At 40.3% G+C, this 13,019-nt stretch overlaps 1 protein-coding gene across 1 annotated transcript; it reads right to left on the reverse strand.

Moving 5' to 3' along the window:
* Positions 1 to 1,110: 1,110 nt before the first annotated feature.
* Positions 1,111 to 10,685, reverse strand: psmc6 (proteasome 26S subunit, ATPase 6). The gene is made up of 14 exons (XM_004564738.4): positions 10,528 to 10,685; positions 10,042 to 10,121; positions 9,570 to 9,609; positions 9,297 to 9,349; positions 8,800 to 8,867; positions 6,362 to 6,476; positions 6,096 to 6,183; positions 4,874 to 4,935; positions 4,665 to 4,788; positions 4,273 to 4,334; positions 3,045 to 3,165; positions 2,881 to 2,961; positions 2,525 to 2,596; positions 1,111 to 2,445 (listed from the first exon to the last, which is right to left on the reverse strand). The coding sequence occupies exons 1-14, from the start codon at positions 10,610 to 10,612 to the stop codon at positions 2,327 to 2,329; spliced, it is 1,170 nt and encodes a 389-aa protein (XP_004564795.1). The 5' UTR covers positions 10,613 to 10,685; the 3' UTR covers positions 1,111 to 2,326.
* Between the last annotated feature and the right edge of the window lie 2,334 nt (positions 10,686 to 13,019).

Below are 13,019 nucleotides of genomic sequence, written 5' to 3' on the forward strand. Positions count from 1 at the left end.
TAAAAACATGGAAACTGGTTACAGTAACTTGTTACATAACTGCTTGCCAGAGTTTAGTTTCACTGTTGATGCTCATTAACTAAACTCTGGAACATTGTCCAGCTCCAACTTCCGAGTTCTGTGTCAAACTACACAGCAAAACTTTGATGCATTAGAAGGAACAGCATACATTTTCACTTCTATGATAATACTTTATCTTTCCGTGATAATTAAACTGCAGGTGTTTCTGTAAGACTTAAAGACCTTGATGACCTCTAATTTCTTGTTTGCTTACTCTGGATGGCATTATCATATCAAACGTAGACTGAGCCCATGTTTGACGTTTGTTTTTATATTTTCATTCAGTCTTTTATTTACAGCATGTTTTAAGTGACAATATAATGGGGGAATATGTTTTATATGAGCAGTGTGCAGCCTGCTGTACTAAAATCAGTGCGTCGCATGGTCACAGGAACATGCGTGTGTTAATTTGGTGATTTATTAAATGTATGAATGTTGTACTTGATTCTAATCTGCTGCTGAGTCTCTTACGCTGAAGAAAATAATGCAGATAACAAAGAACACACATCACGAACACTCGTTCAACCAATCGCATTCATTTCACTTTGACCTGCAACAAACTGAAGCATTCATCTCTTTTACAAGTGTTGCATTTGACTGCCATATTTTTATGTTCTTTATGATGCAGGTTTTCCCATCTCTGGAATAGTTGGCAGTAATAAGGATGAGTTTATGTTGATGAACACAGATATGACCATTAGATTACTTTGATGCTTTCATGTGCCCATGCTGGGAAACCTTGGGTTAACTTAGAGCTCCTAACCTCTTATCCTGGTCCCAGTGTTGGGGTCAGCGATTCCAGATAATGGAAAGATATCCTGGAGATGCTGTCCTCGCTCCATGGTGTACAGGGCTCTGAGGCAGCAGCTGGACTGCCTGTTTAGCCTCATGATTATTATTCACAATAAAATATTAGTCTGTGTTTCACTAACAAGCCTGGTACAGTTAAACCAAACAGTTACTACATGACGGACACCAATGTTATCCATTTTAATAAAGCTTATGTGTGTATACACAGGTCATGCTGATTATTGAACAAAAACTCAAAGATCAGATATTAATCAGATTTATTTGCTCTCTCTCCTCCTTTAACATGTTTTTAATGTTAGTTATAATTCAGAATTGGTGACTGAAATGAGCATGACACATACGAACATCACGAGAGAAAGACTCGATAGTTTAGTTAGTTTCTGTTTGTTGTTGGCGGTGAGAAACGCCCGCTGAAAGGCCAAAGCAATGGTGTTGACTCGACCAGCGTTAACCCCGCCCCCTGACTGTGATTGGTGAGGCTGACTGATAAAATTAATTCATGAATTGTCCCTCCTGGCCCTCCATAGACACCCTCTCTACTTTTAGAAATAAAGCATAGAGTTAGGACTGGATCCATTTACACTCCAATTGGTCTCAGCTGCTTCCCATGATGTACCAAGTGTTTCTTCTTCAATTACTGTGTGTTTATACAACACTCTGCATTAGTTACTCATTAGTTATTATTCTCTGGCGCGCCTCCTTTCCCTTCACCCTCAACTAGTGGTAGCAGATGGTCTGCTGGAGGTTTCTTCCTGTTAAAAGGAGTTGTTCCTTCCTATTTTTGTGCTTGTTCATAGCGGGTCATCTGACTGTTGGGTTTTTTGTATTATTGTGAGGTCTTTATAATCAATATTAAAGAGCCAACTGTTGTTGTGCTTTGGTGCTATATAAATAACACCAAATTAAATCAAGTAGGACCTTCACCATGGATCCATAAAGTTTAGTCCATATTATTATGTCCCAGTTGCTGCCATCTTAAAATATGCATTTCAAAGGTTAATATCACCCTTCTAGATAAAAATCAGAGACTGGTTGAAAAAGTTTAAAAGCAGACTAAAACATAAACTGAACACCTCTGTGGTCATCTGTGGATGTGATTAGTTAACAGGAGCATGTTTTTGTCAAATTTCCATTTCAGTTGTGAATAATTAAGAAGAAAACTGAACGATGGAAATAAAACACAGCTTCGGCAACAGTTGTATTTGTGGACATAAAGCCGTTTTATACAAGTGTAGATTATAAGACAGAGCCTCTTTCATGTGGTGTAAACACTGAGGCAGGTTCGACTAATAAGTGGAAACAGCAGGTAACGTCACTATGAAAGTCACTTTTGGCAATCTTAAAGGTGGAGGGATTTTTTTTTCCTTTTTCCTTTTAATACCGCTTCCCAACAAACAAACTTTAACACAGCAAATCCATGACAGAGGAATAAAAAATAAAGAAAAGGACAGACAAGTTATACAGGTTTGTAGTCCAGCTTAGACTCGAGCTTCTTTGAGTCCGCCACCTTCCTCACGGCCTTCATAAAGTCCTCCTGAGTTACGTACTCACGATCTGAGCGGATGGCAAATAACCCTGAAAACATACACAGAGCCATGTGAGAGAAGAGCTTCTCAGAGCTCATCATAGATCTGATAAGGAATGATCATCTGACCTGCTTCTGTGCACACGTTTCTCAGGTCAGCTCCATTGAAACCATCTGACAGCTTCACAATGGCTTCAAAATCTGAAAGTAATCATACAGTTAGATCCATGAAAACGGAGGTCACGTGTCGATTATTCTGCAACAAATACATTAACAAAAGCCTTCAAAGAACAGAGATATGTACAAGTCATGAGTAGGCAGCAAAGAGGAAAGCAACCTGTTGTTCATCTGAGGGATTTTTGTCAAGTTAACATGCTGAAACTTCCAGGCAGAGCACCTTAAATGAGCAAACTACCAAAGTAACACAGAGTCCGTTTGACATTTGGATAAGTGCAGCAGGACTGAGGTGAAGCTCGTCTACTCACCTATTTCTCCGTGCTTGGTGATAGGACTGGAGTGAATCTTAAGGATGTCAAGACGAGCCTGCTCATTGGGCAGTTCAATGTCTGAGGAAGAGACAAAGGAAAGTGGTTTTCCTGCGTGGGCTCACATAGCGCTGACAGAGAAGCTGAACAGGAGAAGTTCTTACGAATTTTGCGGTCCAGTCTGCCAGGCCGCAGCAGGGCAGGGTCGAGAGTGTCAGGTCTGTTGGTGGCCATGATCATCTTGACTCTGTGCAATGTGTCGAAGCCGTCCATCTGATTCAACAGCTGAAAACACACAGACGTCATGTATTCTGTGTGATTAAGCACTTGTCCACTGCAACGGCAACCATGTTACTGGTGACTACAAGAGTCAAGTTAAAAACAACAAATGTTTGGAAAGGTCTGCTTCAAATGAACAACCGACATACTGACGTGATGTCTTATTGCCTAAACAGACCCAGTACAGACGATTGAAAAAGCGTGTTGTGCTGTTAATGTCTTTGTGTTAACATCTGTTATAATAACAACAGATGGGTGGGGTGGGTTGGGTGGCTGCGTCAGGAAGGGCATCTAGGGTGAGTTGATGTGCTGCTTGTGAGCAGCCAAAAGCATTTTTAATCTCACAGACTCAGAGAAACAGACATTCTCTCTTACAACACTGTAACCACACAATTTTACTTTCAGGTAAACTTGTCTCCTGTATAGAAAAATGGGAATGTGTGGTATGTGGATAGCATAGTGAGTACAAGCCCAGAAATTTGGAGTACTTCTGATTCATGTCACACATGGCAGAACAAAAGTGGAGATGCTGTAGCTCAGGGGGGAAAGCAGGCGAGACACTAGCCCCAGTATATAGAATATAGAAAGTATTTAAACATAGAAAGTGTATGGGCGAATGAGGCACGCTGTATAAGAACCAGTCCACTTTAAAAGCTTTGCATCAATTTGATGGAGATTTTGTGTGTGAGCTTATTTCTCGTGCAGGGTAAAAACGTGCATCCTTACTCACTAAGGCTCAATTATACTTTCATTTGTACTTTGCTTTCAAATTCATTTGGTTTAGTATGTTTCTTACTGTAGATAGTCACTACGTGACTGCAGAGTTACTATAAACTGATAACTGGCAGTTATTATTGGCAGGGACTGATACAGCTAAGGACACCCTCCAAGTACAATACAATTCTGTAGAATGGAAAATGAAGTCCAATGAAATGTTTTTTAGTTTTTATAACGGCACCTAAGCTGGACACTTGGGGTATTGGGTGGATTGAGCACCTTCTGGCTGCAACATGAAAGCATGACGCAAAACAGGCGATCACACTGTTCCATATTTGCTGTTTATATTCAAACAACAAAGAGTGCTGCTGAGTGGTGTTTTGGTGCTTCTGTTACCTCCATCAAAGTCCTCTGAATCTCTCTGTCAGCTGAGGTTCCCTCTGAGAAACGTCGGCCACCTACAGGGAAAAACACAAGTATCTCAAGCACCCTTCTAACAATTTCACTGTAAATAAATGCTCAGTACACAACTCTTTTTTGAATGAACTTTGTGCTTGCTGTGTCAGTATTGAAGCTCACACCTGTGACATGTCTTTACAAAGTACTTCAATTTAATTCAAACTGGTGACAAGCAGGCAAATAAAAAGACAGCTCCTGTTTTCAGTACGTCTTAACTTTAAGTATGATCTGAATTTTGGAAATACGGCGTTACTACTTTAACAAAAGAATTTCCCAAATATGGGATAAAGCATTTCCTATCGTTCTCTGTAGAGCTGACGCTGACTTACCAATGGCATCAATCTCATCCATGAAGATGATGCATGGCTGGTGGTCCCTGGCATAGTTGAACATTTCTCTGATCAGCCTGGCACTCTCACCAATGTACTTGTCCACAATGGAGCTGGACACCACCTACAGCAGCCACACAGACACACAATAAGCTGAGTGACTGTGTCCGAGTGTGGCAGTACACTCTGATGGAGCTGCTGAGACTCACCTTCAGGAAATTGCAGTCCAGTTGACTGGCCACAGCTCTAGCAAGAAGAGTTTTTCCAGTGCCTGTTTCACAACAAATCATCACTGACCATTAGAAGTACTGGTTGTACGGATTTCAAAAATACTACATCGTGTTCTACTCGATTTATCACATTCACAGACTTGGGTGTCCATGCCACCCGCCTGTCTTCCTGACACCAACACCCCCACCAGGCTTTTACGGCTGATTGATTACATTATGCTCCCAACAAAGAATCAGTGGGGGAAAAAATTGTTGCACCCATAAAACAAACATATCATGGATGTATGATGAAGCCTATTGGCGTATTCACACCATGCGTTAAGTGAAAATTGGTGTGATTACATCAGTTCAAGAAGGTGTATTGAAACCAAGACAAGGCTGACATTTTCAGCTTAGGCAACAATTTGCTACACACTGCATTGAGGTGTGATTAGAGCGTGTAGCCTTTAATGTGTACAGCACTTTGGCTTGCACTGACAACCCAAGGCTAACTAGAACTGTATGTTCAAAGTCACTTTTTGCATATCGTTAGCTTCATAGCATAAGTGCCTAAGTCATTGACTTAGTCAAATGACTTAGGCAATTATGCTATGAAGCTAACGATATGAAAAACAATGAAGAACTCTAATTGTGATTAAAATCAGGTGCAGTTGAAACACTAGTGACAAATGAGTAAAATTCAGCTTATTCAGCCTCACTTTAACACAAAGACAAGAAGAAACACAGAAGACTCTTTGGACTAAAATGAGTGAAATCACAGGATTTCTTGGCAAGCTGTGAAAACATTGTATTCTAACTTGATCCTAGCTGTTAGATGTACTCTTCCTCATGCCATTGGCCATTAGGAAGAAATATTCATAGGTTTATGAATGTTTTCAAGAGAATAAAGCATTGTATTATTCTATTTTTATCTTATTGTATATTTTTATTCGATTTTATTCTACTGTATATAGTATATTATTTTATTCTATTCTGTACAGCTGTGTACTGTATTTATTCTTATTGTATTCTAATTTTTGCATCATAACTTTTGCACTGTCCACTTCCTGCTGTGACAAAACAAATTTCCCACGTGTGGGACTAATAAAGGTTATCTTATCTTATCTTATTGTAGGGTCTACCTTACAACATAAAGCACCTTGAGGCAATTATTGCTGCGATTTGGCGCTGTAATGTGAAAACACCAGGAAATGACAGTTACCTGGGGGCCCATACAGCAGACAGCCTTTAGGAGGAATGATGCCAACTCTCTGGAAAAGCTCAGGGTTGGTCAGTGGGAGCTCAATCACCTGCAGGAAAACAGCAGCAGCCCCATTATTGTAGACTCATTTAAATATATAATGTAAAACAATGACTAGTGAAGGTGAAATCATACAAACAAAATGTAATAAAACACTGGAGCCAGTCACACTGAGATAAATAATGCAGAGCACACGAGAGTTGAGGAGGACTTCATTTTTGTTGTACCTCTCTCAGCTCACGGATCTGTTCAGACAAGCCTCCGATCTCAGAATAGGAGACGCTGCCAGGGTCCTCATGGGACATGTTGTACACCAGAGGGTCCACCTCCCTGGGCAGGTACCTGTGAAAAAACAGGCCACACATACACTGGCATCATCACATAAGCCAAGTTCAGGAAGCTTCCTTTTTATTAAGTTTGCAGACGACACCACCCCGATGGGCTTCAGCACAAATAGGGATGGGTATCGTTTAGGTTTTATCCGATACCGGTGCCAACCCGGTACTTTTGAAACGGTGCCGGTGCTTAAAGAATGGAGAACACAAACTTTGTCCAAAAACCTCTCATGTTTAACTGTTTTCCACTTTTTCTTTGGTCATTTTAGCCTTTTTGGCCAGGGTGAAGGGAGTATCTGCCATCAAACAAGAAGACAGCCGCATGTAGCTATGATGATGTTTGCTAGTTCACCTTACGTGCATTAATGTAATAACATGGTTAACCTACTTAATGTAAATTACACACGAACAACATTAAGCTACTCGCCCAGAGAAGAACGGCTGCTGCTGCATCATCATCCGTCATCATTTCTGCTACACTGGCAGGGCTAGGGGCCAGGACTCTACTCTTTTGGTTCTTGGGGGATATTGCTAACTCCGGGTCCGATAACAGGCACCACACCCGCAGTAGATGTGCTCGGTGTGAGGTCTCGCAGCAAGCTATCAAATACGGTGCATTTCTCGGCTTTTAAAAAAACCCTATGCGTCGCCAGGTGTTTCATCAGATTCGAGGTGTTACCTCCTTTGCACAGCATCACCTTAAAGCACTTGTTGAAGGCTGCTGAGTTTGCATATTTTGCTGTGAAGTACAGCAAGACTTTTGACCACTTTGCCTTGGACATTTTTAATCTGTAGCTCTGCTCTAAAAGAATGTACGTACCTCGGCCCGCCTACTGTCCTTGGAAAGGTAAAATGATTGGCTAGAATCCCAAAAAATTCTTTCCATCTCAGGAAAAAAAAAAAAAAGCACCGAAATAATGGCACCGGATACCAGTACCCATCCCTAATCACAAAGGGGAATGAGGCTGCTGACAGAGTGGTGTGAAGCCAATAACCTGCTTCTAAACACCTCAAAAACCAGGAAGGTCCTCGTCGCCTTCCGTAAGACTGCAGGGGATTATACCCTCTATGGAGACTGGGTAGAGACGATTTCTGGGAGTTGCAATCATAAATTATAATAAATTATCTCTCATGGTTGGAGAATACACGGGCGATGGCAGTGAAGGCAATGCAGGGTCTGCACTTTGTGCCAATCCTCAGTAAAAAGAAACTGAATCAGAAGCTGCTTGTGTCCTTACTTACTGCATCTCAGTGTGGTACAGTGGAAGCAGCAGAGCGTGATAAACACAGCACAGAGGATCGTCAGATGCTCTCTGGCCCTTCCTGGAGGAGATCGCCAATTCCAGATGCAGAAGAGCTAAAAACATCCTGACTCCTCCCACCCAGCTCATCATCTGTTCAGCTTAATGTCTTCAGTCAAGCCCTACAGGCCGATGAAAGCCCCCACAACTAGTATGAAAATTATTTAATTTATATTGATATTTAAAGGAAGCTGCAACTGTGATTTCATTATGTCATATAATGACAATAAAGCAAACCCATATGGAGTTTCCCCACTGCAGCAGACTTATTAATTCAGAGATGTAAAAGTAAACAAACCTGTGTGCTGTGATAAATCTATTGTTTATTAATCAGTGCTGAGGGCCGTACTGCAAAGCAGGAGAGCACTTTGTTGAACTTTCAGTCAGAGCTTTCCTGTGTCATCAAAGCAGCTCTCTCTTGTTTCCTGGCTGAATTACTATTGTAGCTTATTGTGAATAACAACCTGATAAAAGATGCTGTGTTCCTAATTTGGGTTTTCAGGAAGCTCCACATTTCCTGGGATCTGCTCGGGCCACTCGCCAGGTTTGGGGGTCACTAGCTTGAGTGCTCCGATTACCACGTGCTCTAGGACCACTGTTGCCTTCACCCTCCACATCTTCTTGAGCACCTCTCTCAGCCCTTATTACTTCTTGAGCTTGTTCTGTTCCTTCTTCCTGATGTTGTTATCACTACGGCCTCCTTCCTCTGCTTGTCCACTACTATGGTAATAGTAATACTGTTGGTTAGCCACCACCATCCTCTAGGTTGTATTCCGTTTTGACCTCTGGACTTCAGGTCACACTTGGCACAGATGTTTCTGTATACTATTCCAGCCACTTGGCTATGGTGTTCCATGTATGCCCTGCCTGCTAGCATCTTGCACCCTGCTGTTATGTGCTGATCTCACTGCTTCTTTACACAGCCTGCACCTGGGGTCTTACCTGGTGTGCCTCTATAAACCTTTTTCTTAGTGCTGTGAGACATGATTCTGGTGAACCAATTCAAAATAATAATCATATCCACCTTACCTCATAATAGTAAGCGTAGTCATGTCCAGAGCCACTCTGGTCCCCGGCTTCAGCTGGGATTTGTCCAACTGGAAGTTTCCATTTTATACAGTCAGGTCAGCATTTGTTGAGAAAGTTTGATTAGTGAAAATTAAACAAATCATTTTTAATATGTCACAGTGTAAACATTGTGAAGTGTGTTTCTTCTTTAGCTGTATTGACCCAATATACAAGAATAAAGTTAGACTGCCACTGCTGATTCTAAAAATTACATAACTCAGTGCTGAATAATGGAGTACTTCCAGCTGATTTACAACATTGTACACAAAGAAACAGATCTGGTCATTGGTACAGAGTCTTTTGTAAACCTATTTTTATTTCCTCATCATTGATAAATGATGAAAATCAAATGACTTCGCACTCAAAGCTCTCAGATGTGACTACAGAGGGCTTCCAAACCCTAAAGAAAATTCTGCATTACAAGACAGCACAAACACTAGAATGTGATCAACCCTTACCTGCCTGCGACATCCAACCACATATCGGGGTCCATTGGTAGCCTTTACAATGACTGTAATTTAGAAACACAGATGACTTCAGTCAAAAAACAAACAAACCACACACCTGAGTTTAACACTGTAACACATGTCACAGATTCACATTTGTTATTTCCATTGATTACCAGGCTTCAACATAGGTGTTGCATAATGAGCCTGACAGTAGAAGACTAAAGAGAAGTATAAAATCAATCAGCCTTTTCTACCTCTGCTATAATATATGGGAAGACTTACATTTCTCCTCAGTGAGTTGTTTGAGCACTTCTCCAACAATCTGCAGGGAAGACAAATAGTTAGCTAATAAAAAAAAAATACATCAGGTCCCTTCTGTTTGTGTTGAAATTAGCTTCATGTACTATAGCCTCACTATTAGTTATTTAACTGGGACACAAAGGGGAAAAGGAGAAAAGAAAAATCACTCTTTTCATATTGTCTGCTGTTAGTTTCTCACCTGTAGCACAAAGCAGCTTAGTCAGCTGAAAGTGTTTAGCACTCTAGCGCATTGGTGGAAACTGCTTGTTTCTGTCTGTTGACAGCCAGAAATATCGCACATCTAATTACTGTCACTGGCTTCAGATTTCTGTCATCAGATAACAAGTGAACAGTCTTCTCTTTGCATTGCTTGAGTGTGACTGCACTGATGTACAACGTTAACCTTCAGTCTTTAGTTGAAGCCAAATGATTAATTTCCACACGGTATATTTACCTGACCGACGCTTTGGAGAGCCTTGAGATCATTCTCTGATTTCTCGTACTGTTTGGTCTGTTCTCGCAGCTGCTCTCTCACTGGAAAACAACGGACAGTCAACATGTTTCATACACACACTAAGAGCTAATTGGAACAGTTTGTTATAGCTAATGCTCGCATCAACGTGAAAAGTCAGACGTTAGCTCTACTTATAGCTCTTGATAACGTTAACAAATAATGACCTCACATTCTTAGATTAACCAGCCTTAAAATATGAATTATCCAATGAACGGACGAACTGTATCACTGTCGTGTTTATGCTCCTAAGCTGGTAGCGAGACCCGGTAGCCTCCATACATTTCCACCAAGAAGCTAACTGCATGACAAAGCACTAGCTAGCTGGTATGCTAGTCAATGCTGCCTGTCCATCTACAAGTAACCAGTCAACTAAACAACACGAATTTCTAGCACGAACGCAAATATCAGTGTTAAATGTTCCTTTACATTCTTTTAGTCGCCCATCAACTTCTTTGTGTTCCAGCAATTTCTTCCTGTAGTCCTGCAGCGCTTTTTCTCTAGTGTCCGCCATGACGCCCCGCTGAATGATGGGAAAATGCGGTGTCACTCCACTCTTGGTTCGTTCACTTACCTCAGTCGGATAGCGAAATTTCGCGCCCCGTGATGTTGCTGTTCGCTGGGATTGATATTCACACACACACTGCTGCCTGTCATTTTGACATGCAACACGTATAATGCAATAACTGATATAACACTAATAGAAATAAATAAATAAACAAGAGGACCCTATAGAAAATTTACAGAGCTCATCTTAGATGATGACAAAAGATGACGAACGTCCCAACCAAAACCTGAGCCGTTTGTACTAGATGATCGTGTAAATAAAGCTTACATTAAAATAGTCCTTCATAAATTATTTAGCCGCATAGCTAAAAAATTAAAGATTAAGTGCACTTGTGTATGCACACCAAAGATCCACACCTGGCTTTTGGAAGAAGTATGGGGCGAACTCAGGGATAAAAAAAACTCACTATAACGCCACAAAACCTAAAAAATGTGGAAAAGTACATTCTTAGAGACTTGCGCAATTTCTTTGGGAGTGTCGAATATGTTCAGGTTGCTCTGGAGTTACAGAAATCCACAGCTGTAAAAACCATTGCACATAGCTTGACTGAACGTCAGACGCAAAAAAGAAGCCAAATGGCATAGTCAAGTTTTTCACTGTTGGCCAAAGCCATCACCGCACAACTTGAAGTGGTGTTTTTTAACATCAACTTAGTATTCATCTTGAAGGAAAAACAGTCATCTTTTTCCTTGCAGATGAATACCTAAATACATCAAACATCAAAAATGTCGTCGCAAGAGAGAAATTTGATTATAACTGGATTATAATCCCCCAACCGGTCTCGGCAGATGGCCGCCCGCCTGAGCCTGGTTCTGCCGCAAGTTTCCTCCCATTAAAAGGGTTTTTTTTCCCTGCCCACTGTTGCCAAGTGCTTGCTCATAGGGGATCATCAGATTGTTGGGGTTTTCTCTCTTGCATTGTAGGGTCTTTATAATATAAAGCTCTTTCAATCAGCTTTTCTTATTGGGCCCTGTTTAAATCAAATTGCTCAGCAATTTGAGAATATTTTCCAATTCAATAAAACAAATTCTAAATGTTAACTTGTATTTCTGTCTCTTTTTATTTTCTGATTGTCATTGGATTGTCTTTTAAATGAACATGTACTGTGATTTTAAAATGACAATGCATTGGTCCTTGTATATAATAAAAATATTGTTTCTTATAAATAAATACTGTTAAATGAATAACTGCTCACTATCAGTTTTCAGGAAATGAATAATGTTGATCATTTTTCTATTAATGGAAAAATGGAAAAGTTCTGCTGACATACGAGCTGTTTATTTAAAAAAGGACAAAGCCTTATATATCATACATACTATATAAACAACATATATAAACAGATTTTCCAATATAATATTTACCTTTGAGTTGTTGGTGCTTTGTAAATGGAAATCTCCAGAGATGAGAAGATGGAGCAGGTTTGTAGTCCTGGTTCAGTCTGTTCCTGCATTCTGGTCAGACATACAGCAGTGTTAAAGCTGCTGCCTGAGTACTGAAAAACAAATAATAATGCTACAAATTATTTCTCCTAAAGGATGTAAGCTGTCCAGAGTGCTGCACATGTAACTTTGTGACCATTAACATGAATTCAGATTCGTTTTTTAACCTGAATATTTGAATCAAACTCTGTAAAAATAAAAATAAAAATACAGAGTCGGTGCTAAAAAAAAGAATTAATTTGTGGGAAAATTAAACGTAAATTTTAACTTAATCTGCCTGCTCTATCTGCCGTTCCCAAACACAAGTTTCACCGTGACTGCAGCTGCCAGTCAAAGAATCAAACATGGGAAAGGAGACCCCTTGAATATAAATGATGAGAACTATTGATAGTTAACGAAAGAATCTTTGGAGAAATTTTTATTTTAGTCTTACCCCAGTCCCATCCGCTAACATGGAGGAGGTGGGATTTATGACCTATACTGCAGCCAGACACCAGGGGGCGATAGAGACGTTTTGGCTTCATTTTTGGGGAGCTGTTGTGTCGTCCATGTTATGAGTTGTATGAAAGGTTAAGTTAGGCGTGCAATCTGATATCAGGTTGTACTTAAGCTCTCAAGGTTACTTTGTTTATAAGTTGTTGATCAAGTAATTTCTTTGTGCGTGACAGAACAGATTCATTTTTAAATAACTCATGACCAAAACTAGCAAAATTTGGCATACACAATGAAGTCGTTTACTAGATGATGTATTCGGTGAAAAAACTGAATATGTGAGGGTAGCCAGTAGTAGCCTCAGTGTGGGTACAAAGTTCTCTCCGTAAGTACAGTGAAATGACATTAAACAATCATATAGAAATATCACTGTTTCTTCGTGTGTATAGAAAATGTACAGTGATTGTAAAGTAAAACCCAGG

This window comes from Maylandia zebra, linkage group LG15 (assembly GCF_041146795.1).
Source record: "Maylandia zebra isolate NMK-2024a linkage group LG15, Mzebra_GT3a, whole genome shotgun sequence".
NCBI lineage: Eukaryota > Metazoa > Chordata > Actinopteri > Cichliformes > Cichlidae > Maylandia > Maylandia zebra.

Excerpts from the sequence above, each read along its gene's own strand:
- psmc6 (XM_004564738.4), bottom strand. The coding sequence starts at position 10,612 with ATGGCGGACACTAGAGAAAAAGCGCTGCAGGACTACAGGAAGAAATTG. Across the intron at positions 9,610-10,041 it reads CTCTCCAAAGCGTCGGTCAG|ATTGTTGGAGAAGTGCTCAA; the intron begins GTAAATATACCG and ends TCTTCCCTGCAG. Across the intron at positions 9,350-9,569 it reads ACAACTCACTGAGGAGAAAT|TCATTGTAAAGGCTACCAAT; the intron begins GTAAGTCTTCCC and ends TCTAAATTACAG.